Raw genomic sequence first — 23,408 nt, 5'->3', positions numbered from 1 at the left:
CCTCATGGCTTGGTTTTTGATCTGACATGCACTGTCAACTGTGGGACCTTATATAGACAGGTGTGTGCCTTTCCATATCATGTCCAATCAATTGAATGTACCACAGGTGGACTCCAATCAAGTTGTAGAAACATCTCAAGGATGATCAATGGAAACAGAATGCACCTGAGCTCAATTTCGAGTCTCATAGCAAAGGGTCTGAATGTATGTAAATAATCTGTTTTTTGTTTTTTATACATTTGCAAAAAACATTACAAATCTTTTTCGCTTTGTCATTATGGGGTATTGTGTGTAGATTGATGAGGGGAAATAAATATTTTATCCATTTTAGAATAAGGCTGTAACGTAACAAAATGTGGAAAAAGGGAAGGGGTCTGCTTAATCAAGATCATAATAAAAATGTATCAAGCTCTTTTAGCATAACATCAAGTGAATGGAGCAGTCATGTTTCTATTTTAAACCCCTTCAATCAATCAATCAAATGTCTTTATCGTCCCAATTGGGAAATGTGTTGTTCAACAATAAAAACAACACTAAAACAGTTACAACCATACAACAGATAAACATAATGAGATTGGTTACAGTCTACGATCAATAAAAGGAGCAGTCATTGTGCAAAAGTGCATCAATAAATATGCATTATTTCATTTCATGTGCAGATTTAGAAAGTTTATGGCCTGTGGGATGAGTTTTTGGATGTATTGCTCTTGAGTTTGGGAAGTTTAAAACGATGACCTGAGGCGATGAGCTCAAAATCGTCAATGACTGGGTGATTAGGACAGTCTAGGATACTGTTAGCTCTCCTCATCACTTGCTTCCTAAATGTTTCTAAGAGCTGTGTCTGTTGCACCACGATGACCTTGCTGGCCACCTTTACTACAAACTAGCCTGTTTTTGTTGCAAACATTAAGATTGCCAAACCAGGCCACCATCGAAAACATCAACACGGATTCAATAAAACTCCTGTAAAACAATCATCATTGCCTTGCTGACAAGAGTTCATCTTTCTCAGAAAGAAAAGTTGATTTGGAACCACATGGATCAAGAAGGTTCTTGTGGAGTTCTCTGGAATTATGTGTCTGTAAAATGTCAAGATTCTGTGACAAGATAGATTCTAATTGTACCATCTCTTTTGATCTCTGTTCTAGAATTCCAGAAGATTGCCATGGCGACAGCGATTGGGTTTGCCATTATGGGCTTCATCGGGTAGTTTGTCAAGCTCACCCACATCCTCATCAACAACAACATTGTGTAAGTAGGACCACACCTTCAACATAGGACAAGAGACTGCAGGACAGACACACCAGGAGTCAGTTGGACAGTAGTCAGTCAGTACTTTATTGTGCACATTATTGGTAGAAAACATCATTCAAGTTCAGTCCATTTGGCTTTGTAGGTTAGCGTAGAGATGGGTGATTTGACTACAGTGTTCTTCTAAAGTGCACTAGTGTTACCAGTCTACAAGATCCAAATATGTGATTAATTTGTTAAAGATATGTGCATAGATGCATGTAGTTAAAGTTATGTGCATAGATGCAATAATATCAAGCTATGTTTTGAAGCACTATTTGATTTAATGGAATGCATGAAACATGTTCTATTTTAAATCATAAGGCATACAGCATTTCTGCCACTACAGTTAAGAGGAGTGGTTGATTGTCTACTTTTGGGTAAAGGTAAGAAACTGAATTAGCCTCTGTGTGGCTGTGAGAGTGTGATTTGAAGGAGTCAGGCGCAGGAGGGTAAATCACCAAAGTAGTACACAGTTACGCTGGATAGCGTCAACAGCACAGGGCGTAATACAGGCGCACTGGAACACAATACAGGCACACGGGGAGAAATAACCCCGGCAATACAAAGTACGGGTAGCTCAACCGAGCTACACTCATCTTCACATAAAACAATCACCCACAAGGACAAGGGGGCAGAGGGAACACTTATACACAGACTAATGAGGGGATAAGAACCAGGTGTGTGTAATTGACAAGACAAATGGAATGATGATATATGGAGCGGCAGTGGCTAGTAAGCCGGTGACGACGAACGCCGAAACCTGCCCGAACAAGGAGGAGAGGCAGCCTCGGCGGAAGTCGTGACAGTGGCCCTGTTTATGTGAATTCTCTTCTCTCTCTCAGTTGCGGTTGAACCTCTGGAGATGTTACAGAACTACAACTACAGAACTACAATAGCCAGAGACCTGAGGCAGTGGGGCAATGTGGGATAGTGGTGGTGGGAGGGGAGTAAAGGGATGCGATTCTTTACATTGTTTGCAATGTTTGTATTTGGCTGTGTTAATAAATCAAAGAAAAGCTGCGTATGACATATGTTCATTGAATGTTTATGACTTGTATATAATGTGTATCTATGTTCGTTAAGAGACTACGGTGAAGGCACATTGGGGCTGGGTTCCAAACCGTAGACTTGCGCCCTACAATCCACCCTTGAGAAGTATGGATTTGACCCCAACCTCAGATCTGCAATGGTTAGTCTTCAAGGGGAAGGGAGCAAGTCTCCAGTTTGGAATCAGGACGGAGTTTCCCAGGCTAGCGTTGAAGTGAACCTCAATATTCTAAAGTGGCTTCCTCTTGTGACCGTACAGAGATTTCTTCACCAAGGAAGGAAATAGTAATTTTTTCAGTATTTCAACTAGGCAGAAGCGTGAATTTTCAGTTGAGGAGTGGAAGCCATTAGCCCATTTAGATGACCCCATTGGTCTGTTCTGGTAGGAGGTGGAGATCCCTGGTCGATGATGTCATTTCCTGTCCCTGCAGATGCCCATGCTCCAGAGCAGTGGCTGGTCCGTTGTCACGGTTACAGGCTTCCTCTGGTCTCCCTGGGCGACAGGCTCGTAGGTGTTGGACGTGCTCACCAGCCTCCCGAACTGCAGTACCTGGTTGTCTATAACACACACAGTCAGTTAGACATGCTCCTCAGCCTACAGAACCGACTCAGCAAGCAATGGAGTGGAAAACACTTGTGGGGTAATGCAGGTTCATTCCAACCACACCACCATTTACTAATACACTGTGTAACCCCCAGTGTGGTCCAGTCAGAGACCACCCTATTCTGTGTAAGCACTCATCTGGGACCTGGGAAGCAGTGCTGGGAAGGTAATCTTGGGCCAGAGAGTTCACACAAGGACTAGCATTATGCTTGACCACTGAGCATAAGGAAACTGGGAACTGGTGGGTCGACAAATCCCCTCAAAGCCAACCTTTTGCTCAAGACAGGACAGGAGAGACTTACACCGAAGAGCTGCAATAAATTGAGGGTTTTCAGGTTCTCTTTTCATGTGTCCATTGGTATTAATAAAATAATATTCTTCAACACACAAGTGGAGACTTTTCATTACAAAGTGAGAGGACTGTATCTAAGGGGATGATATTTGTCTTGGAGGTTACTGAAGACAGTACACTAGATCTATTTAATATAGACTCAACCTCAAGGGTTGATGTAAAATGGGGTTCTAAATAACATTAGTGATTGATTAATTGGTTGGTTTAACGGACAGAAAGTTCTGCTCTGTGTGTTTATCTCACATGGACTGTCTGAATTATGCCATTGTTTAACATTGTCTATTGTGATTTTATAACTAACAACACACCTGGTGTTCCCTTTGGAACAATAAAGTTATTCTATTCTATAACCCCATTCTACTGACAGTCAGGATCAAACAGCATTCTATTCCACTGCATCAACTCAACACCTCATAATAACTCTGCTTTTGAAACATCTATTGGGACAGGAGAACAAAACATATGTAGAATAATACATTTGTTTATGAATGTGTATTAAAAATAGTTTCCTGGACGGAACTAAACAAACAGAAGGAGAAGAAAGAAAGTGTCCACAGGCAGATGAATACACTTCAAAAGACTGACAAAACGCCATTCTGCTTCAGTGTGTTGTGAGCAGCCATGATATTAGACTACCAATAAGAGGAATAGGGACTGAAAGGAAGTAATTGACCATAGAGGACATTGAGGCAGAGGCATACCGTATCCTAACCCGTTCTCTGCAGAACCAATGCTGAAGACACTGTAGTAGTTAATTAAGCCACTAGGGGAAGCACTGCACTGTGGAAAGGGGAACAGTGGATTGTTGGGGGAGATTGTCAGATACATGCACATAATTTTCTGATTAACACACACAGGCGCACACACACTTAGCACGCACGCACACACACACACACAACCCATCGTAAACATTTAATAGGCAGCCCTATCATTGCCTGGCAGATAGGATGGGGCTAATGAAGCTAGTTTAGGTTGCGGCTCTGTGCCTGATCAATTGTTAAACAGGAGAAAGAAACACCCTTCCCCTAGAGACTATTTGGAATCCCCCCCCCCCCCACCACCTCTCTCTCCAGAGTAATTTGTAGTGTAAATGTGGGTATTTAAAGCGGTCACCCTCTCTGGTCTCAGTGCTGGAAATGCAATTACAGCCAGCAAACAGCTTTATTGTTATCAGTGAAGATGCGACGCTCATTCCGTTCCCCAGCGCAACACCGGCCGCCATCGATCGTTATCAGGGCTGAGGAGAGGATTACTAATGAAGCTATCCTCAGGCTCCGTAGTCTGTTTGTGTGGGTAATTGAGGATGGTAACTGCGTGTGTGTGTGTGGTCATATGCTGCACTGAGACAGGGTCAGCTGAGATAGCTGTACACGTGTCCCCCCAACCTTCCCCTAAACCTGTGTGTATGTGTGTGGTTCACATCAGGTATCTGTCCATTTCCTCCTCTCCCAGCATGACTCTCTGTAGCTCAGATCTAAAAGGAGAAAATAAAACTGAACACAGCATGGCTGGAGAATACTTAGAGGGTACTTCATCTCCCTCTAGCTTTGCTCTTTCTTTAGACCTTAAGACAGAGATGAGAGATGAGAGAGAGAGAGAGAGAGAGAGAGAGAGAGAGAGAGAGAGAGAGAGAGAGAGAGAGAGAGAGAGAGAGAGAGAGAGAGAGAGAGAGAGAGAGAGAGAGAGAGAGAGAGAGAGAGAGAGAGAGAGAGAGAGAGAGAGAGAGAGAGAGAGAGAGAGAGAGAGAGAAATAGACTATGCCAAGGTGAGAGTCAGATAGCTCAGCAACATCTGAATCAGTCCAAGAGAAAACCGAAAAAAACAGATTCTATCTTTCCCTCTCCCTCCCTCTCTCTTTGTAGAGAATAAACCCAGACCCAGACAGGCATTAGTACAGGAGGTGTCACAGGGATACTGCAGCTATAGGTAACGGAAAGATATGTATTCATCCACCTGTGTGTGTGTGTGTGTGTGTGTGTGTGAATGTGCATGCTAGCGAGAAAGAAAGAAAAAAAGAGATGATATTCCGGCATTGAAAATGTTATGTGATAATTTGATGATGACTGTCAATAAATCTAATGAGGATCCATCAATTAGTCTAATTCCCATAAATCTGGCTGGCTGGAAACACGCCAGACGTGGACTGTTACAGTACATCGTAGTTACTCATTATACTGTCTGTCTTTTTCATTGTAGTCATACTCATAGACTTTCAACACTGCTACAGGTTATTTGTATACCTTAGGGATATGGAGGTTAGATAGTACGCAAGAGAAGAACAAACAGAAGGTTAAAATGGTTGTTTTGGCACAAAGCTCAGAGTTAAGAGGATAGATGGTCTGATTTTGTCTTACTGAATGACTAGACAGACTGTTTGAGGACACTGGTTCACTGAGTGACAGTTAATCAGGTGTGTGTGTGTGTGTGTGTGCGAGAGAGAGAAAGAAAGAAAGCAAAAAAAAATGAGATGAAAACAGATTGATTTCTCTTACCTATAAAAAACTAAAAACAAGGAGGCAGAGAAACAGACAAACATAGAAAGCTAAGGAGAGGTCAGAGAATGAGAGATAGAGAGGTGGCTTGACTCTAGCTGTTAGTATGACGTTTTCACCTTTCTGAACAGGTCTGACACTTCCTGTCTAGACAGTATGGAGATATACACTGTTGTATTATTACTATTGTCTGATGTTACTAACGCTTACACCTCTCTCTGTCACACACACAGTTAGGTGTATGTATGTGCATAACCTAAAGTTACATAATTACAACCAGGGATGGAAATTAAGCTAGCCTGCGGCAAGTACTTTTCAGACCGGGCTTGTAGAAAATGTGGTCTACTAGGCTGGCCAGTGCCCAAAATGTTTAAGTTCCATCACTGATTACAACATAGTAAAAAGGGGCAAAAATAAGAGCAAAAGTAATCCTTTTGGTTTTTGTTCAAAATAATCTCCTTCTGACTCAACTCTCCCCAACGACAAGCATTAGGCCTAACCAATTCAAACACACACTTCAGTTAGAACATTTACAGACTCAACTAATCCTCCAAACACATTAGCACCCTGCATTAGCTCCTACTGATGTCTTACTTAGCATAGCACACACTAATGACTTTCTCTCTCTCTCTCCGGCTCCTGTCTTCCTCTTTCCACAACTGAGGAGAAGAGAGATCCACCGTGTGATGTCATTATTAATTACAACACAAGGAAGACTGTGTGTGAAATGTGAATACTAGAAAACAAACTCTGAAATTGTCAATGACACACATCACATAGCTCTGCCTTAGGCCAGAGGCACATATGCTACTGTACATAAATAAACTGTACATTAAATCTCTATAAAACTACAGCTTTTCAATTGGGCCTCCTACATTGCCCTCCATTAACTTGATGTGATCTTTTAGAGGGGTTGTAGCTTAGCTCAACAGAGCCATTAAAGTTAACGGGGGTCAGAGGCTACTCTTACTAAGCTTCTGCCTAGCTGCCATTTTGGGGATCTTGCCATGTTTGAATCCCCCATAACTTTATTTAAATCACAGTCACCGCCTGGCACACACAAAGCAGGAGCATTAAAGATGAAGGATTGAGGCCAATGTTACAGTCAGGTCATAACCAGTGGCTGTTTGTATAGCCCATAGAACAGCATATGGAAATAGGGATGTGTTTTATAGCAGGGCTGACACAAGGAAAGATAGAAGATAACTTTTCTGCAGCCGTCATCAGCATCGGAGAATGGATGGGCACAACTAGACTTACTGCTAAGGAGAACACTGCCTCTCTCTCCCTCCCCCTGTGTGTGTTCACGTATATCAACCACTTCTGAAATGCTTGTTGTGTGTGTGTGTGTGTGTGTGTGTGGATCAAAACACAGATCGGAGATGTTGATGATTTACATTTTCTTAGATGATTTATTTATCTACTCACCTACCCTCTTCCTCCGCTGAGCCCCGACTCTTAAACTCCACCATCAACACTATCAAACAACATCAATATTAAAACAATATCCCTGCCTAACAGAACACTCAACTAAAACAACCTGATATACCCTTAGGGCTCTGCTTTAGAAAATAAAGTATGCACAATAAGTAGGTTTCACATAGATAATAGGGTTACAACGAACTAACTTGTACTGTAAACTTAGAATTGTGACATGGATCTACAGTAGTTGAAACAGTGCTACACTACAGATCGGTATGCCCTGTTGTGCAGTTCTCTCTGTTTTTCACTCTTTAATGTGACTTCAAACAGAGCCAAAGCTCTGACACTAAGTCCCTTTAGGCCAGACAGCCGCTAACTGCACAGATCTCTCGTTATAATACAGCATATTTTATTCATTATAATAATTCTTTAAAAAGGGATAATAATTTATATGGACTTCTAACACACAAGCACACACACACTCTGTCAACTAATTTCTCTTAAAGCAGCAATCAGCAGTTGAAACAATAACAAAGAGTTCTCACCACCCCTTGTTTTGGAAAAAAGCTGAGGGATGGGGCTGGAGAAATGTAACCACTCTCAACTTCATAGACAGAGCTATGGATGCAAGGACTAATCATTCACAATATCTATTCTGCCCTTGCAAAAGAGTCCCCTTCTTAAGCTTAGCAGATAGATAAACTCTTTCCAGCAACTGTCAAATTGAATAAGTATTTATTACCACCAGTTCGTAGTTACAGCATTAGAAACTGAGTACAACTAAAATAGAAGAAAGAAACCAACCATGAGTAAGAGTATGCTGAATACTAAGCTTAATTCTCACTAACAACACAGCATTTATTTTACGTATGTTATAATATTATCATAAACTCAGAAATATGCTGCCATATGCTAAAATTATTCCCCAAACATGGCAAGATAAATTAAACAGAACAGATATCTCCAACCATGCAACCACCAAGAAAATACGTAAATGTATCACTTAAACGATCATCCATACAAAATATCATCATGAATTGTTATTATTGTTTTACTTACAAACAATTATTCTACAAATTGATTGCAAGAAGGATGGAGTTTGATAGTATCTGCAGCTCCACAGAGTGACTTTCACCATTTGCAATGCTAACAAGGATTCTTCTTTTACAGGATATAGAAACTTAGGCAAACAGACCTCATCAGTGAGCAGCACCATATAGTGGACAAAAAATGAAATTGACCTTAAAATTTACTCAAACCAACTACAGGGGCCAGAAAACTCCCCGCCTGGTATCTGTAAGGATGCCACCAATAACACTAGAACTTAAGTTACTTATTAGTCTTTGGAGAGAGGAGTAGTACAGTCTCTGAAACTGGACGCAGAAAGGTCTTGCATGACCCATCTTTTGTTGTCTTTACTTCAACCTTTCTTACTTTCCCATCGCTGCCAGGGAAGGTCTTCACGATGATGCCCATGGGCCAGTCGTTCTTTTTCACTTGACTGTCTCTCAGCATCACAATGTCTCCCTCCCGAAGGTTGGGCATCTCTTTCTGCCACTTCCTACTGTTTTGCAGGATAGGAAGATACTCTTTCTTCCAGCGGTGCCAGAAGGTGTTGGGAAGGCTTTGAACTTGCCTCCACTGCCGGCTGAAGAGATTGTTCTCGTTGAATTCACCTTGGGGAGGAGGGACTACACCAACCTTTTGGGAGAGGAGTGTTGCTGTCATCAATATGAGGGGGAGGTCTGGATCTGTGGACACAGGAACTAATGGACGAGCCTTCACGATGGCTGAGACTTCCACCATGAATATAGTGATCTTGGATGGACCCACCTTCAGCAGTATGGAATCCAGGAAGCGCCTCGTGACACGATCATTCTCTCCTAGCTGCCTCCCATATGAGACGAGTGTGGTGGATTGAAGACCCAAGTACACCCTTTGTCTCTCTTCGACCTTCTTCTCGCTCTGAACGGCCTCCATCTTCAACTCTCTGGAGGCCTCGAGGAAGTTTGTGCCACAGTCACACCTGATTTGTTTGGCTGGTCCTCTGATGGAAAAGAACCGTCACAGAGCATTTATGAAGCTTGAGGAATCCATTGACTCAATGACTTCAATGTGTATGGCCCTGGTGCTCATACACGTGAACAGCACAGCCCAGCGCTTACTGCTTGCTAGCCCACTCCTGGTGCTGTAACCATCATCCATGGTCCAAATACATCTAACCTGAAAAAAAGAGAAGGGAGGGTCAAAGCTGAGGCGATATATACAGACATCTACTGACTCTATCCTCCCACGTAGCCTTCTGCAGATGACACATTGATGGAGTATGCTGCTGACACACCGTTTTCCACCGATGAGCCACAGACCAGCTGCTCTCAAAACACCCTCAGTGTAGTGGTGCCCTTGATGATGGACCTGCTCGTGGTGGTGTCGGATGAGTAGAGTCGCGGTGTGGCTCCGTCCAGGGAGGATAAGAGGGTTGATTTCATCTTTACCTAGGCTTGCTTGGGACAGGCGTCCTTCAATCCTCAGGAGGCCTGAATCGTCGATGTAGGGACACAGACTGAAGAGTGGGCTCTGCATAGGAATGGCTTTACGTTCTCTGATGCATTCCAATTCCTCTTGAAAGGCATCATGTTGCAGACTGCGGATTATGAGGGTCTTGGCTTGATCCAGATCTTCGGTTGAGCAGGGTTTGTTGCAAATGTGCCATCCTTTTCAGCTGCTGCCTTCCTTGAAGGAGTGAGCAACATGCACAAGCCTTGTTGTTGCATGTGTCAGTGCTTGCCAGCTTGAGAACCTCTCAAAGTGCTTGGAGTCTAACTTGTTGCTGGAGACATTGGTGGAGTGACAAGCAACTTGGTGGCGGATCTTGTAGTAAGATCCGGGGTCAACCAAGTCGAAAGGTGTGTGAAAGGTTTCTGTCTCTGCTGACCTGAACAAGAAAGATGGTCCTGTCAACCATGTGCGATGAGTCAGGCTGCCTGCTGGGACTGATCTCGAGGCATGATCAGCAGGGTTCTAGTCAGTAGGGACGTGCTTCCACTGCTCTGGGCAAGTACATCTCCTAATACGTTGCACCCTGTTATTCACATACATGTAGAATCACCTGGAGTCGTTGTGAATGTAACCCAGGACCACTTTACTATCAGAATAGAATGTGACAAAATCCAGTTGGATGTCAATCTCATCGATGATTGCTTCTGCTATTTCCACAGCTAGAACAGAAGCGCACAGCTAGAGTCTTGGAACAGTAATCTCAAAAGGTGGAGAAAGCTTAGCTTTACCAAAGATGAAGCCAATATCTATATTCCTACTGGCATCAGTTGTCTTCAGGTAAGCTACTGCCGCGATGGCGTTCGTGGATTAATCATAGAAGACGCACATCTCTTTCTTGTGTGCTTCGGTGAGAGAGGTTGAGGTGTATGTGCGAGAGATGTTGACCTGCTCAAGCGCCTTCAGTGAGTCTCTCCATTGCTTCCATTCCTTGTACTTCACTTCTGGGAGAGGGGCATTCCAGTCACAAGCCTCCATGGAGAGCTCTCTAAGTAGAGACCTTCCTCGAATGCTTACTGGGCCGGGAAATCCAAGCGAGTCGAACAGGCTGTTGATAGTCGACAAGACTCCACGTCTAGTGTATGGTTTCTCCGCTGAAGACACCTGAAATGTGAAGACATCCTCTGTGATGTCCCAGCACACCCCGAGACTTCTCTGCATGGGAGGGAGACACTCAGATCCAGGTGCTTCAGCCCCTTACAAGATCATCTGGAGAAAAGGCTCTCATGACCTCTGCATTGTTAGAGGAGATCTTGTGCAGGCATAAGTTGGAGAGGGCCAACATCTCTTGACTGTTCTGGAGAAGAGAGATGGCTTCCTTCTCTGTGGGGAAGGATACGAGACCTTTGTCGACGTAAAAGTTGCTCTCGACGAAGTGCCTTGTCTCTGCTCCATAATCCCTCTCGCCCTCTAAGGCGGCTCTCCTGAGCCCATACACGGCCACTGCTGGGGACGGATATTACTAAAACCGTGGACCCGCATCCTGTACGCCACAACTTCATTATCCAGGTCGTTGTTGTGGTACCAGAGAAATCGCAGGTAGTTCCGATGGTCTTCATGAAGCAATGGAACATCTGTTGTACGTCTGCTGTCACAACCACTGGTTCCTTTCTGAACCACAGCGGTCCCCTGAGCAGGCTGTTGTTCATGTTGGGACCAGTAAAAAGGACGTCATTCAGAGATACGCCATGGTGCTGGGCGCTGGAATCGAATACCACTCTTATCTGTACGGGTTTTTGTAGATGATACACCCCGAAGATAGGAAGATACTAGCACTCTTCTTCTGTTTGTAGGGGTACAGCGATTTCAGCGTGCCCATTCTCAAAGATTTTGCACATGAACTCAATGAAGTGTGTTCCTTCATCTCTGGACGTTTTTTGAGCGTGAGTGAGGCGATTGCTGACCTGGTTGCAGTTATTGGGGAGGCGTTGCCGTGGGCTACGGAACGGGAGTGGAGCAACCCAGCTGTTTGCAGCATCCTGATGGAACTGTTCCTCCATCGTCTTCAGGAAGGTGAGATCCTCCATTGAGGGAGCTGGTTTGTCGTCATCCTTAGTGCAGCAGAAGACAGATGAGGCTTGCCGCGTTAGCTAGTGTACATCTCTGCTCCAGGGACAGGGTGCCGTAACTTTGAGGCTGGCGGGTGTGGCTGAAGTTGTCCTTAACTTGGAAGCTGCTGAGACAAGGACACATGAAGTTGGGGAACCTGTTCCTCTAGAATGTTTGTCTTGAAGGTGTTAACTGGTGTCCGCTTGTGTGCCCCTCAGAGACAAACATCTCCCACTATCACCCAGCCGAGGGCTAGGCGCTGTGCGAAGGGAGTGTGCAGGGGCCCGTTGCGCTACTCCAGCACCTTGTGCACCAGGATGATGTCTCTCCCTAGAAGTAGCAGGATATTGGCCTGAGGGTTCAGAGGGGTATCTTAGTGGCTAAGAACTTGAGGTGAGGGTGGTACCTTGTAACATCTGGTGAAGGGATTTCTGCCCTATTGTCTGGGAGCTCGTTGCACTCGATGAGTGTGGGAAGAGGTAAACAGGTATTTTCATCAGCTGATTCCACAATGAAGCCTCTTGCTCTCTGGCCTACAGTCTCCGAGATACCTGAGCACATCTTGAGGGTGTAGGGTGAGGTGTCATTGACCATGTTGAACATCTTGAAGAAGGCTGACCTTGCAAAGACTTGTTAATTTGTTCGTCCAGAATGGCGTATGTTCTCATCTTCTCAGGATGACCTTCTGGCATTAACAAGACAGATCTTGGAGAAAGATTTCCCCAGGGTGGGGAAAGGTGGACGTGGTAACTAGAGAGGAGGGAGACTCATCTGTGTGGAGGAGCTGAAGGCATCTTTCTGAGACCAAGGGGCAGGACCGGCGTGAAGAGCTGCAATACGCTTGTCGCTTTCGCACCAAGAGCAATGGATAACAGCTTTACAGTTCTTCGCCTGGTGTGCTCTCTACGGAAGGTTTTCCTCTCCTCTAGGGACTTCTCCCTAAAGCCTCTACACTTTCGCAGGGGGTGTGGCTTTTTGTGGATAGGGCATTGTTTGTTAGGGTCATCCTTCTTCTTAGATACATTTTTCTGGATGTCATTGTCCACTTCTGTCTTGTGCATTGTGATAGGGGCTCTCGCCATTCTCATTGAGAATTTCTCTCCTTTAGGTGGCGCTATGCTGGAAGTGGAAGTGTTGAAACTTGGGTCATTCCTCATTTTTTATTCCGCACAGATTAAACTGGAGAAGAACAAGAAGGGTGGGAAGCTGACACCATGCTCCTGTTTGTATTTGGTCCCTGTAATATCCACTTCTCCTACAGGCTGAAGGGGAGCTTCTCCAGAATAGGGCTGATGCCCCTTGCAGTGTCCAGGTAGGACAGGCCGGGTAAGTAACCTTCAGCTTTGGCTGCCTCCAACTCGAGGAGAAGGTCACCTAGCTCTCTCAGACATTGTTGGTCTTTATTGGAGATCTTTGGGAAGCATTCAAGCTGGTTGAAGTGGGCTATCTCCATAGCTTCAGCAAACCTATAGCACTCCTCTAGCCGTTGCCAAACCAAACTGAGGGCTACAGCAGGGCTTTAGGTCGAGGCCTACAACGGCATTGGAGAAAGTTGACTTCCAAGCCCAGTAGTTCTATGGCTTGTCGTTGAACTTGATGAGTCCAGCTGTGAGGAGGTTGCGGCGTGCTAGGAACTTCGCCAGCTCTGCAACGTTGTCAAGATCAGAATGGGTCCCACTGGACTCATGACGTTCAACACTAGGTGGCTGGCTATCAGTATGAATGGGGGTGCGAGAGAGAGGATGTAGTAGTGGTCGTGAGCTCTGGACCAGCTTGTTGTGGGAGGGATAGGGGTTGTGTGACTGTGAGTAATCAACTGGGGGAGGCGATTCAACCTTGACGTCTGGCTGTCAGACTTCCTTGTATGCCGATGGCTGATGGTAGTTCACGAAGGCTTGCTGGTCTTGTACATACTTCTCAGTCCTCTCGCGAGAATGGTATGATGAGCCTTGTTTGTTGTCGTCAACCCCAGACAACGATGCCATATCAGCTGCATCCACTGCTGTCTCAAAGACATTACCCTCAGCTAAGGCGGCCTCAGCCTATTTCTCCTGCTGAAGAGTCTCTAATGTGGCTTCCATGCTGGTCTCCTCCACTTTAAGCTGGGCCTTCTTCACTTTCACCTCTATGCTAGTGCTGCTTCAGCCTTGGCGCGAGCCTCTAATGCAGCCAAGCTTGCTGCAGATTTGCTGGAGTGTCTTGATGACACTGAATGTGAGCATTCTGACCTGGTTGCAAGGCTCTTATGCTCTGAAGCTGACATCTTGCATTGGACATGTGAAAAGGAGTAGAGCAGACTGGATATCTTGTCCTCTGGAGATTGTAAAAACCGTTGAGTGTCTTCTTACTATTCTGCCATCGCAAAAGAGCCCTTCTTAAGCTTAGCAGATAAATAAACTCTTTCCAGCAACTGTAGTTTTGAATAATGATTTATTACCACCAGTTCGTAGGTACAGTATTAGAAATTGAGTAAAACTGAAAGAAAGAAAACAACCATAAGTAAGAGTATGCTAAGCTTAATTCTCACTAATTGCACAGCATGTATGTTACATTGCAAAAAAAATTATTCCCCAAACATGGCAAGATTAATTACATAGAACAGATATCTCCAACCATGCAGCTATCAAGAAAATACTTAAATACAGGGGTGCAACTTTGGTTTTAGAAGTGGGGGGGACATATTCTTTATTTAAAAAAATTATCCAGTTGGATAAACACTCCAAACAGCCTACCCGACCGCTCGGAGGCATCCACATGGTCCTAAAGCACACCGTTGCCTCATTTTGTATCACATTCCAATGATAAAACTGGGGGTGGACAAAAATGCATGTCCCCCGTCCTCAGTGAAAGTTGCGCCCCTGCTTAAATCTAGCACTTAAACAATCACCCATAGAAAATATCATCATGAATTGAAAGGTAAGTATGTTATTATTGTTTTACTTACAGAGAATGCTTCTACAAATTGACTGCAAGAAGGATGGAGTTTGATAATATCTGCAGCTCCACAGTGACTTTCACCATTTGCAATGCTAACAAGGATTCTTCTTTTACAGGATATAGAAACTTAAGCAAACAGAGCTTATCGGTGAACAGCGCCATCTAGTGGACAACAATTAAATTGACCTTAAAATGAACTTGAACCAACAACAGGGGCCAGAACAATATAACAATTATATATTTTTAACCAAGTTGAGGCTATATAGTGTTTGTTTACATTTACTTTTGTTTACAAACATTGGAGTAAAACAAGGTTATATTTTGGGTTCTGATGGGGTAAGACAGTTGAACTAAGCTCATGAGGCATGTATGAGTTATATTCTTCAAGAATCATTTCATTAATTAAAAAAGGTATGTAGCAACTGCAGATTGCTTTAAACACTGTAACCAAGTTACTTGATCAAACGCACACAAGAGCTGAGGGTCCACTTTGTAAAAGTGTATATTTCTTATTTTCTACCTTCATCCATCCGATCCCGGGGGAAATATTCCACTGCCTCCTTTTTAATTATGTGTGATTAATTATACATTTTAGTATGACTGGTTAATCTGAAGGAGCCTCTCACACATAATCCCACCTCATTATCAATCAGGTGCTGAGGTAACAGGTTGACTGGGAAGTAACACACACACATTCACAGGCCAGGAGCCAACAAGCGCACGCACGCACCTGCACACAGACACACAGACACAGACACAGACACACACACACACACCTCCTGCCTGGATTCCCCTTGACACTGAGTTATACAACCAACAGATTGTTGAGGTCCCGCCCTGTACCGGTGGTGCAGTGGTCTGAGCCAACTCATTAAGAACACAGCTGGCCACTGGGCCTAGGACTGGGACAAACCACAGGGGGACAGACAGGGTGTGTGTGATTGTGCAAACAAAGAGCAGGGAAAGAGGAGTGCTCGTGTGTGTCTTTGTGTCTCTGTGTGTGTGTGTGTCTCTGTGTGTGTGTCTGTGTCTGTGTCTGTCTGTGTTTGTCTGTCTGTGTGTGTCTGTGTGCTCACCCAGGTTCCATTTGAGTCCAGTGGTGTGTGTTCTGCATGGTCCTCCTATAGGTATTAGACTGCACCATTTTCCCTCCAGTCCTGTATTCACTCCCAACCTGTGTCTCCTGCCCTAAAACACACACAAACACAGACACACAGAGAGAAAAGGGAGACCGCTATCAGCAGCAACGACAAAAAACATACAAAACTAACTACAAACCAGAAGTGTTTCTTTCCTGTTTACCGTAAAGTTTGACTTCTGTTTGACACACACACACACACACATACACACGGTGCTCTTTACCAGCCTTCGTCAGAATCTCACATTTGTAATGTTCAGTTAAAAAATCACAATTAAAACCTGATAATTACAATTAGCACTTTACTGTCAGAACACACACTAGGGAGGAGAAATGACGCATTAACACACATACACACACACCCACACACACACACACAGAATGAGCTTCCAGAATAACTCTGGATCTAATACTGTTGTAGTGCTGACAATTTCCATCTACAGTCACATCTGAAATGATTAGCTCCCTTGATAAAAATGAGCAAAAAAGACTAACATAAATAATACAAATACTGAGCTATATTATATGCTCAAAGATATTATATTATTTTATACTAATACAATTGCTCAGAGAAACAGATTTTGTTTAACAAGTAAAACACAATCTTAAAAAGATAGACGTCAAAATGATTGGCACCCCTAACAAATCTTATATATAAAATCAAACAACAATCTGAATAAGAACAGCGCCGGAAGAAGATGGCTGCCGTTTTACAGCCCTCTAACCAATTGTACTATTATGTGTGTTTTTCCGCGTTATTTGTAATTTATTTTGTACATAATGTTTCTGCCATCGTCTCTTATAACCAAAGAGAGCTTCTGGATATCAGGACAGCGATTACTCACCTCGCGTTGGACGAACACTTTTTCTTCAACGAGGCGTTCGCGAAGGATATTCTACAGACTCCCGACAAGGCCCAGATCCCCGTCATTTGCGTGAGGAAGAGACGGAGATATCGTGGACGCAGATCCGGGTGCCTTGTAAGGATCCGACGGCGAACGAGTAAACTGCCTCTCCCATCAATCCTATTAGCCAACGTTCAAGCTTTGGAGAATAAAATGGACGATTTAAGATTACGGTTATCCTACCAACGGGACATTAAAAACTGTAATATCTTATGTTTCACGGAGTCGTGGCTGAACGACGACAATGATAACATTCAGCTAGCAGGCTATACGCTACATCGGCAGGACAGAACGGCAGACTCGGGTAAGACGAGGGGTGGCGGTCTCTGTATATTTGTAAACAACAGCTGGTGCACCAAATCAAATACTAAGGAAGTCTCAAGGTTTTGCTCGCCTGAGGTAGAGTATCTTATGATAAGCTGCAGACCACACTATTTACCAAGAGAGTTTTCATCTATATTTTTCATAGCTGTCTATTTACCACCACAAACCAATGCTGGCATTAAGATTGCACTGAATGAGTTGTACAAGGCCATTAATCAACAGGAAAACGCTCATCCAGATGCAGCGCTCCTAGTAGCAGGGGACTTTAATGCAGGGAAACTTAAATCCGTTCTACCTAATTTCTACCAGCATGTTAAATGTGCAACCAGAGGGGAAAAAACTCTAGACCACCTTTACTCCACACACAGAGACGCATACAAAGCTCTCCCTCGCCCTCCATTTGGCAAATCTGACCATAACTCTATCCTCCTGATTCCTGCTTATAAGCAAAAACTGAAGCAGGAAGCACCAGTGATTCGGCTAATAAAAAAGTGGTCAGATGACGCAGATGCTAAGCTACAGGACTGTTTTGCTAGCACAGACTGGAACATGTTCCGGGATTCTTCAGACAGCATTGAGGAGTACACCACATCAGTCACTGGCTTCATCAATAAGTGCATCGATGATGTCGTCCCCACAGTGACCGTACGTACATACCCCAACCAGAAGCCATGGATTACAGGAAACATCCGCACTGAGCTAAAGGGTAGAGCTGCCGCTTTCAAGGAACGGGACTCTAACCCGGACGCTTATAAGAAATCCCGCTATGACCTCCGACGAACCATCAAACAGGCAAAGAGTCAATACAGGTCTAAGATTGAATCATACTACACTGGCTCTGACGCTCGTCGGATGTGGCAGGGCTTGAAAACTATTACAGACTACAAAGGGAAGCACAGCCGCGAGCTGCCCAGTGACACAAGCCTACCAGACGAGCTAAACCACTTCTATGCTCGCTTCGAGGCAAGCAACACTGAAGCATGCATGAGAGCACCAGCTGTTCCGGACGACTATGTGATCACGCTCTCCGTAGCCGATGTGAGTAAGACTTTTAAGCAGGTCAACATTCACAAGGCCGCAGGGCCAGACGGATTACCAGGACGTGTACTCCGAGCATGTGCTGACCAACTGGCAAGTGTCTTCACTGACATTTTCAACATGTCCCTGACTGAGTCTGTAATACCAACATGTTTCAAGCAGACCACCATAGTCCCCGTGCCCAAGAACTCTAAGATAACCTGCCTAAATGACTACCGACCCGTGGCACTGACGTCTGTAGCCATGAAGTGCTTTGAAAGACTGGTCATGGCTCACATCAACAGCATAATCCCAGAAACCCTAGACCCACTCCAATTTGCATACCGCCCCAACAGATCCACAGATGATGCAATCTCTATCGCACTCCACACTGCCCTTTCCCACCTGGACAAGAGGAACACCTACGTGAGAATGCTATTCATTGACTACAGCTCAGCATTCAACACCATAGTGCCCTCAAAGCTCATCACTAAGCTAAGGATCCTGGGACTAAACACCTCCCTCTGCAACTGGATCCTGGACTTCCTGACGGGCCGCCCCCAGGTGGTAAGGGTAGGTAACAACACATCTGCCACACTGATCCTCAACACGGGGGCCCCTCGGGGGTGCGTGCTCAGTCCCCTCCTGTACTCTCTGTTCACCCATGACTGCATGGCCAGGCACGACTCCAACACCATCATTAAGTTTGCCGACGACACAACAGTGGTAGGCCTGATCACCGACAACGATGAGACAGCCTATAGGGAGGAGGTCAGAGATCTGGCCGTGTGGTGCCAGGACAACAACCTCTCCCTCAACGTGACCAAGACAAAGGAGATGATTGTGGACTACAGGAAAAAAAGAGGACTGAGCACGCCCCCATTCTCATCGACGGGGCTGTAGTGGAACAGGTTGAGAGCTTCAAGTTCCTTGGTGTCCACATCACCAACGAACTATCATGGTCCAAACACACCAAGACAGTCGTGAAGAGGGCACGACAAAGCCTATTCCCCCTCAGGAGACTAAAAAGATTTGGCATGGGTCCTCAGATCCTCAAAAAATTCTACAGCTGCACCATCGAGAGCATCCTGACTGGTTGCATCACCGCCTGGTATGGCAACTGCTTGGCCTCTGACCGCAAGGCACTACAGAGGGTAGTGCGTACGGCCCAGTACATCACAGGGGCAAAGCTCCCTGCCATCCAGGACCTCTATACCAGGCGGTGTCAGAGGAAGGCCCTCAAATTGTCAAAGACTCCAGTCACCCTAGTCATAGACTGTTCTCTCTGCTACCGCACGGCAAGCGGTACCGGAGTGCCAAGTCTAGGTCCAAAGACTTCTCAACAGCTTCTACCCCCAAGCCATAAGACTCCTGAACAGCTAATCATGGCTACCCGGACTATTTGCACTGCCCCCCCACCCCATACTTTTTACGCTGCTGCTACTCTGTTAAGTATTTATGCATAGTCACTTTAACTCTACCCACATGTACATATTACCTCAATTACCTCAACTAGCCGGTGCCCCCCGCACATTGACTATGCAACGGTACCCCCCTGTATATATAGCCTCCCTACTGTCACTTTATTCTATTGTATATATAGCCTCCCTACTGTCACTTTATTTTTACTTCTGCTCTTTTTTTCTCAACACTTTTTTGTTGTTGTTTTATTCTTACTTTTTTGTTTAAAATAAATGCACTGTTGGTTAAGGGCTGTAAGTAAGCATTTCACTGTAATGTCTGCACCTGTTGTATTCGGCGCATGTGACCAATAAAATTTGATTTGATTTGATTTGATTTGAATTCACTTTCAACTTTTAAAAATTAATCTCAGTTGAAGGAACTGAATTGTGGCCTTTCATGGCTTCCTGTTTCACTTGGGTATAAAAATTAGGTAACACGCATGTAAAATCCATTTGTCATCCGTAGGGTTGCAAAGAGAGGGTATATTACTGGAAACTACCACCTCCATGCTAGACGCCACCTCCATGCCAACAGGCTATTAGGAAGGGTTGCCATAAAAAAAAGCCTTTATTGAGAGCAACTAACAAATGTAAATGCCTGGAGTTTGCTAAACGGCATTGGCACTTGGATTGGAACCAGGTGCTATGGTCAGATGAGACGTAAATAGAGCTCTTTGGCCACGCAAACCAGTGGTGGGTTTGGCCTCGAAAGAAGGATGCTTATGCAGAAAATAACCTCATACCTACTGTAAAATATGGTGGTGGATCTTTGATGTTATGGGGCTGTTTTGCTTCCACTGGTCATTGGGCCCCCTGCTTAAGATCAACAGCATCATGAACTCTACCAAGTATCAGGACATTTTAATCAAAAACCTGGTTGCCTCTGCCAGGAGGCTGAAACTTGGCCCCAAGTGGATTGGATCTTTCAGCAAGACAATGACCCAAGGCACACATCAAAATCCACAAAGAAATGGTTAATTGACCCAAAATCAACATTTTGCAATGGCCATCTCCGTCTCTGGACTTGAACCCCATTGAAAACCTGTGGTTTGAATTAAAGAAGGCAGTCCATAAGCGCAGACCGAAGGATATCAAGATTCCGGAAAGATTATGTATGGAGGAATGGTCTAAGATACCTCCCAATGTGTAATTCAATCTCATAAAACATTATAGAAAAAGGCTATGTTCTGTTATCCTCGCAAGGGGAGGGTCCACAATGGATTGAAAACAGGGGTGCCAATCATTTTGACACGTATCTTATTTGTATTTATTTGTATTAATTGTTAAACAAAATATTTTTCTCAGAGCAATTTTATTAGTCTAAAATAATATAATTTCCCCATTTATTTTAGCATAAAATATAGCTCAGTATTTGTATATATTTATTTTATAGTCTTTTTTGCTCATCTTTATCAGGGGTGCCAATAATTTTGGATGTGATGTCACATGATAAGACCTGCTAGCGACAAATACCTCAAAACCACAAAGTGACTACCGTTCAACAATGACAGTGTGTGTAGTCAGTGCACTCAAGGAAAGTTAGCAAAGGCCCCAAAGAGAAAAGTTTGAAGCTGAACAACTCTTTCTGAAATGATGATAGCTAAAATGGCGGATCTCTTTCCTCCTTTGCAGTGGAAAGACAGCAGCCAGAGGGAGAAAGAGAGGGAAAGTTCTCAACTCCTGAAGGAAGGAAACTCAGAGACAGAATAATCTCCAGCTCTTGCTGTTGTGTTAATCTCGCCTCGGGGTGTGTGTGTGCGTGTGTTCTAAGCAGCTTTATGTTGTTTGGTTTATAAATACCAGTGATCATAGAACGCCTCTGAGATGTAGAATCATCCCTAATACAACTTTCTCCCACCTGAGACTCAGCCCACACATACTTTAATGAGAGATGGAGGGACAGAAAAAGGTAGAGAGAGATAGATAGAGAAAGAGACAGACCTTAGCCTCACAGCAATGCACATAAGCAACTCTATTATGCACAATCTCATGATGGGATTTAATTGAAAAACCTTTATTCTGAAAAGCCTTTATGAAAGCTGGAGTTTTCAAAACTCAATTTGGATTAAGTGCCTTGAAATGTTGCAGTTATTTTTGTCAAGGACATCTAGAGTATCTGTATTCTTCATTCCATTATATTGTTCTATAAAACTTAGAATGTCAAAGTCATCCGTCTACTGGGTCTGTCTGTATCCGTCCATGTTCATCCCTACAGCAGCTGGAGTTCACCACAGTACAATCCTCCATCATGTAAATCACCTCCGCTCCTGACATGCCCTACTAAAAGGTCATTGTAAACAAGCATATACAGTATTTTCTAACCAAATACCTGCAATCTCATTTGTAGAACGCGCGCATGCACAGACATGCACGCATGCAGATACACACACTCACCCACACATCTCTTTCCCTCCCCTCTCCATCTTTCTCTCCTCTTCCCCTTCTCTCTCTCTCCCTCTCACTATCCCTCCCCTCTGCATCTTTCTCTCCTCTCCCCCTCCCCTCTCTCTCCCTCCTCATCTTTCTCTCCTCTTCCCTGTCTCTCCCCTCTCTCTCTATAATAATAATAATATAATATGCCATTTAGCAGACACTGTTATCCAAAGCGACTTACAGTCATGCGTGCATACATTTTTTTTGTGTATGGGTGGTCCCGGGGATCGAACCCACTACCTTGGCGTTACAAGCGCCGTGCTCTACCAGCTGAGCTACAGAGGACCACCTCTCTCTCTCTCTCTCTCTCCCCTCTCTCTCTCTTTCCCTCCTCATCTTTCTCTCCTCTTCCATGTCTCTCCCCTCTCTCTCTCCCCTCTCTCTCCCCTCTCAATATTTCTCTCCTCTTCCCCTGTCTCTCTCTCTCTCTTTGTTGTTTGTCATTATTAAAGACATGTTGTCATTTGCTGCTTCATTCCTACATACCTCCAATTAATCGAACTCCTCTGAGAGACGCGCACGCACACACACACACACTTAATCAAGCTGGTTTGTCACTGCAGTCCTGATGTAATGAACTGACTGAACGTACGTGGTTTAACACAAAGGTCAACACAACCTTGTCAAGGACCCTTATACTAATATTTGTAACTAAAATGTTTTGTAGTCTCTTGACTGTGTGTGTGTCCTGACAAGTATAGTAAAACAAACAGTGGTGTAAAGTACTTAAGTAAAAATACTTGAAAGTACTACTTAAGTAATTTTTGGAGGTATGTGTAATTTACTTTACTATTTATATTTCTTACATCTTTTACTTCACTACATTCCTAAAGAAAATAATGTACTTTTTACTCCATACATTTTCCCTGACACCCAAAAGTACTCGTTACATTTTGAATGCTTAGCAGGACAGGAAAATGGTCCAATTCACACACTTATCAAGACAACATCCCTGGTCATACTGTCTCTGATCTGGCGTACTCACTAAACACAAATGCTGGGTTTGTGTTGGAGTGTGCCCCGGCTATCCGTAAATATAATACAAAATAAAATCTTGCCAACTGGTTTGCTTAATATAAGAAATTTGAAATGATTTATACTTTTACTTTTGATACTTAAGTATATTTTAAAGCAAATACTTTTAGACTTTTACTCAAGTAGTATTTTACTGGGTGACTTTCACTTTTACTTGAGTCATTTTCTATTAAGGTACAGTGAGGGAAAAAAGTATTTGATCCCCTGCTGATTTTGTACGTTTGCCCACTGACAAAGACATGATCAGTCTATAATTTTAATGGTAGGTTTATTTGAACAGTGAGAGACAGAATAACAACAAATAAATCCAGAAAAACGCATGTCAAAAATGTTATAAATTG

The 23,408-nt window shown here is 44.0% G+C and overlaps 2 protein-coding genes across 3 annotated transcripts in view; both read right to left on the bottom strand.

Annotated features, from left to right (window-relative positions):
• Window positions 1-2,062: 2,062 nt before the first annotated feature.
• The window catches only part of tpk1 (thiamin pyrophosphokinase 1), a 68,375-nt gene continuing 47,029 nt past the window's right edge, over window positions 2,063-23,408 (bottom strand). For both annotated transcript variants that reach the window (XM_041861646.2, XM_045210495.1), the window contains exons 8-9: window positions 15,829-15,940; window positions 2,063-2,898 (exon numbers count right to left, since the gene is read on the bottom strand). In XM_041861646.2, the coding sequence (XP_041717580.1) occupies window positions 2,753-2,898; window positions 15,829-15,940 (258 nt within the window). In that variant the 3' untranslated portion in view covers window positions 2,063-2,752. The remainder of the gene's footprint in view (window positions 2,899-15,828; window positions 15,941-23,408) is intronic.
• LOC121549770 lies at window positions 7,879-15,042 on the bottom strand. The gene is made up of 2 exons (XM_041861648.2): window positions 14,760-15,042; window positions 7,879-9,433 (listed from the first exon to the last, which is right to left on the bottom strand). Exon 2 carries the CDS (start codon window positions 9,188-9,190, stop codon window positions 8,540-8,542), a length of 651 nt encoding a protein of 216 aa, XP_041717582.2. The 5' UTR covers window positions 9,191-9,433; window positions 14,760-15,042; the 3' UTR covers window positions 7,879-8,539.

This window comes from Coregonus clupeaformis, chromosome 34, assembly GCF_020615455.1.
Source record: "Coregonus clupeaformis isolate EN_2021a chromosome 34, ASM2061545v1, whole genome shotgun sequence".
Lineage (NCBI taxonomy): Eukaryota > Metazoa > Chordata > Actinopteri > Salmoniformes > Salmonidae > Coregonus > Coregonus clupeaformis.
The sequence above is the reverse complement of the archived record's forward strand: the minus strand, read 5'-3'. Positions and strand labels throughout refer to the sequence as shown.

Bases quoted from the DNA above. Each gene is read 5' to 3' on its own strand.
- LOC121549770 (XM_041861648.2), bottom strand. From the start codon at position 9,190: ATGGAGGCCGTTCAGAGCGAGAAGAAGGTCGAAGAGAGACAAAGGGTG.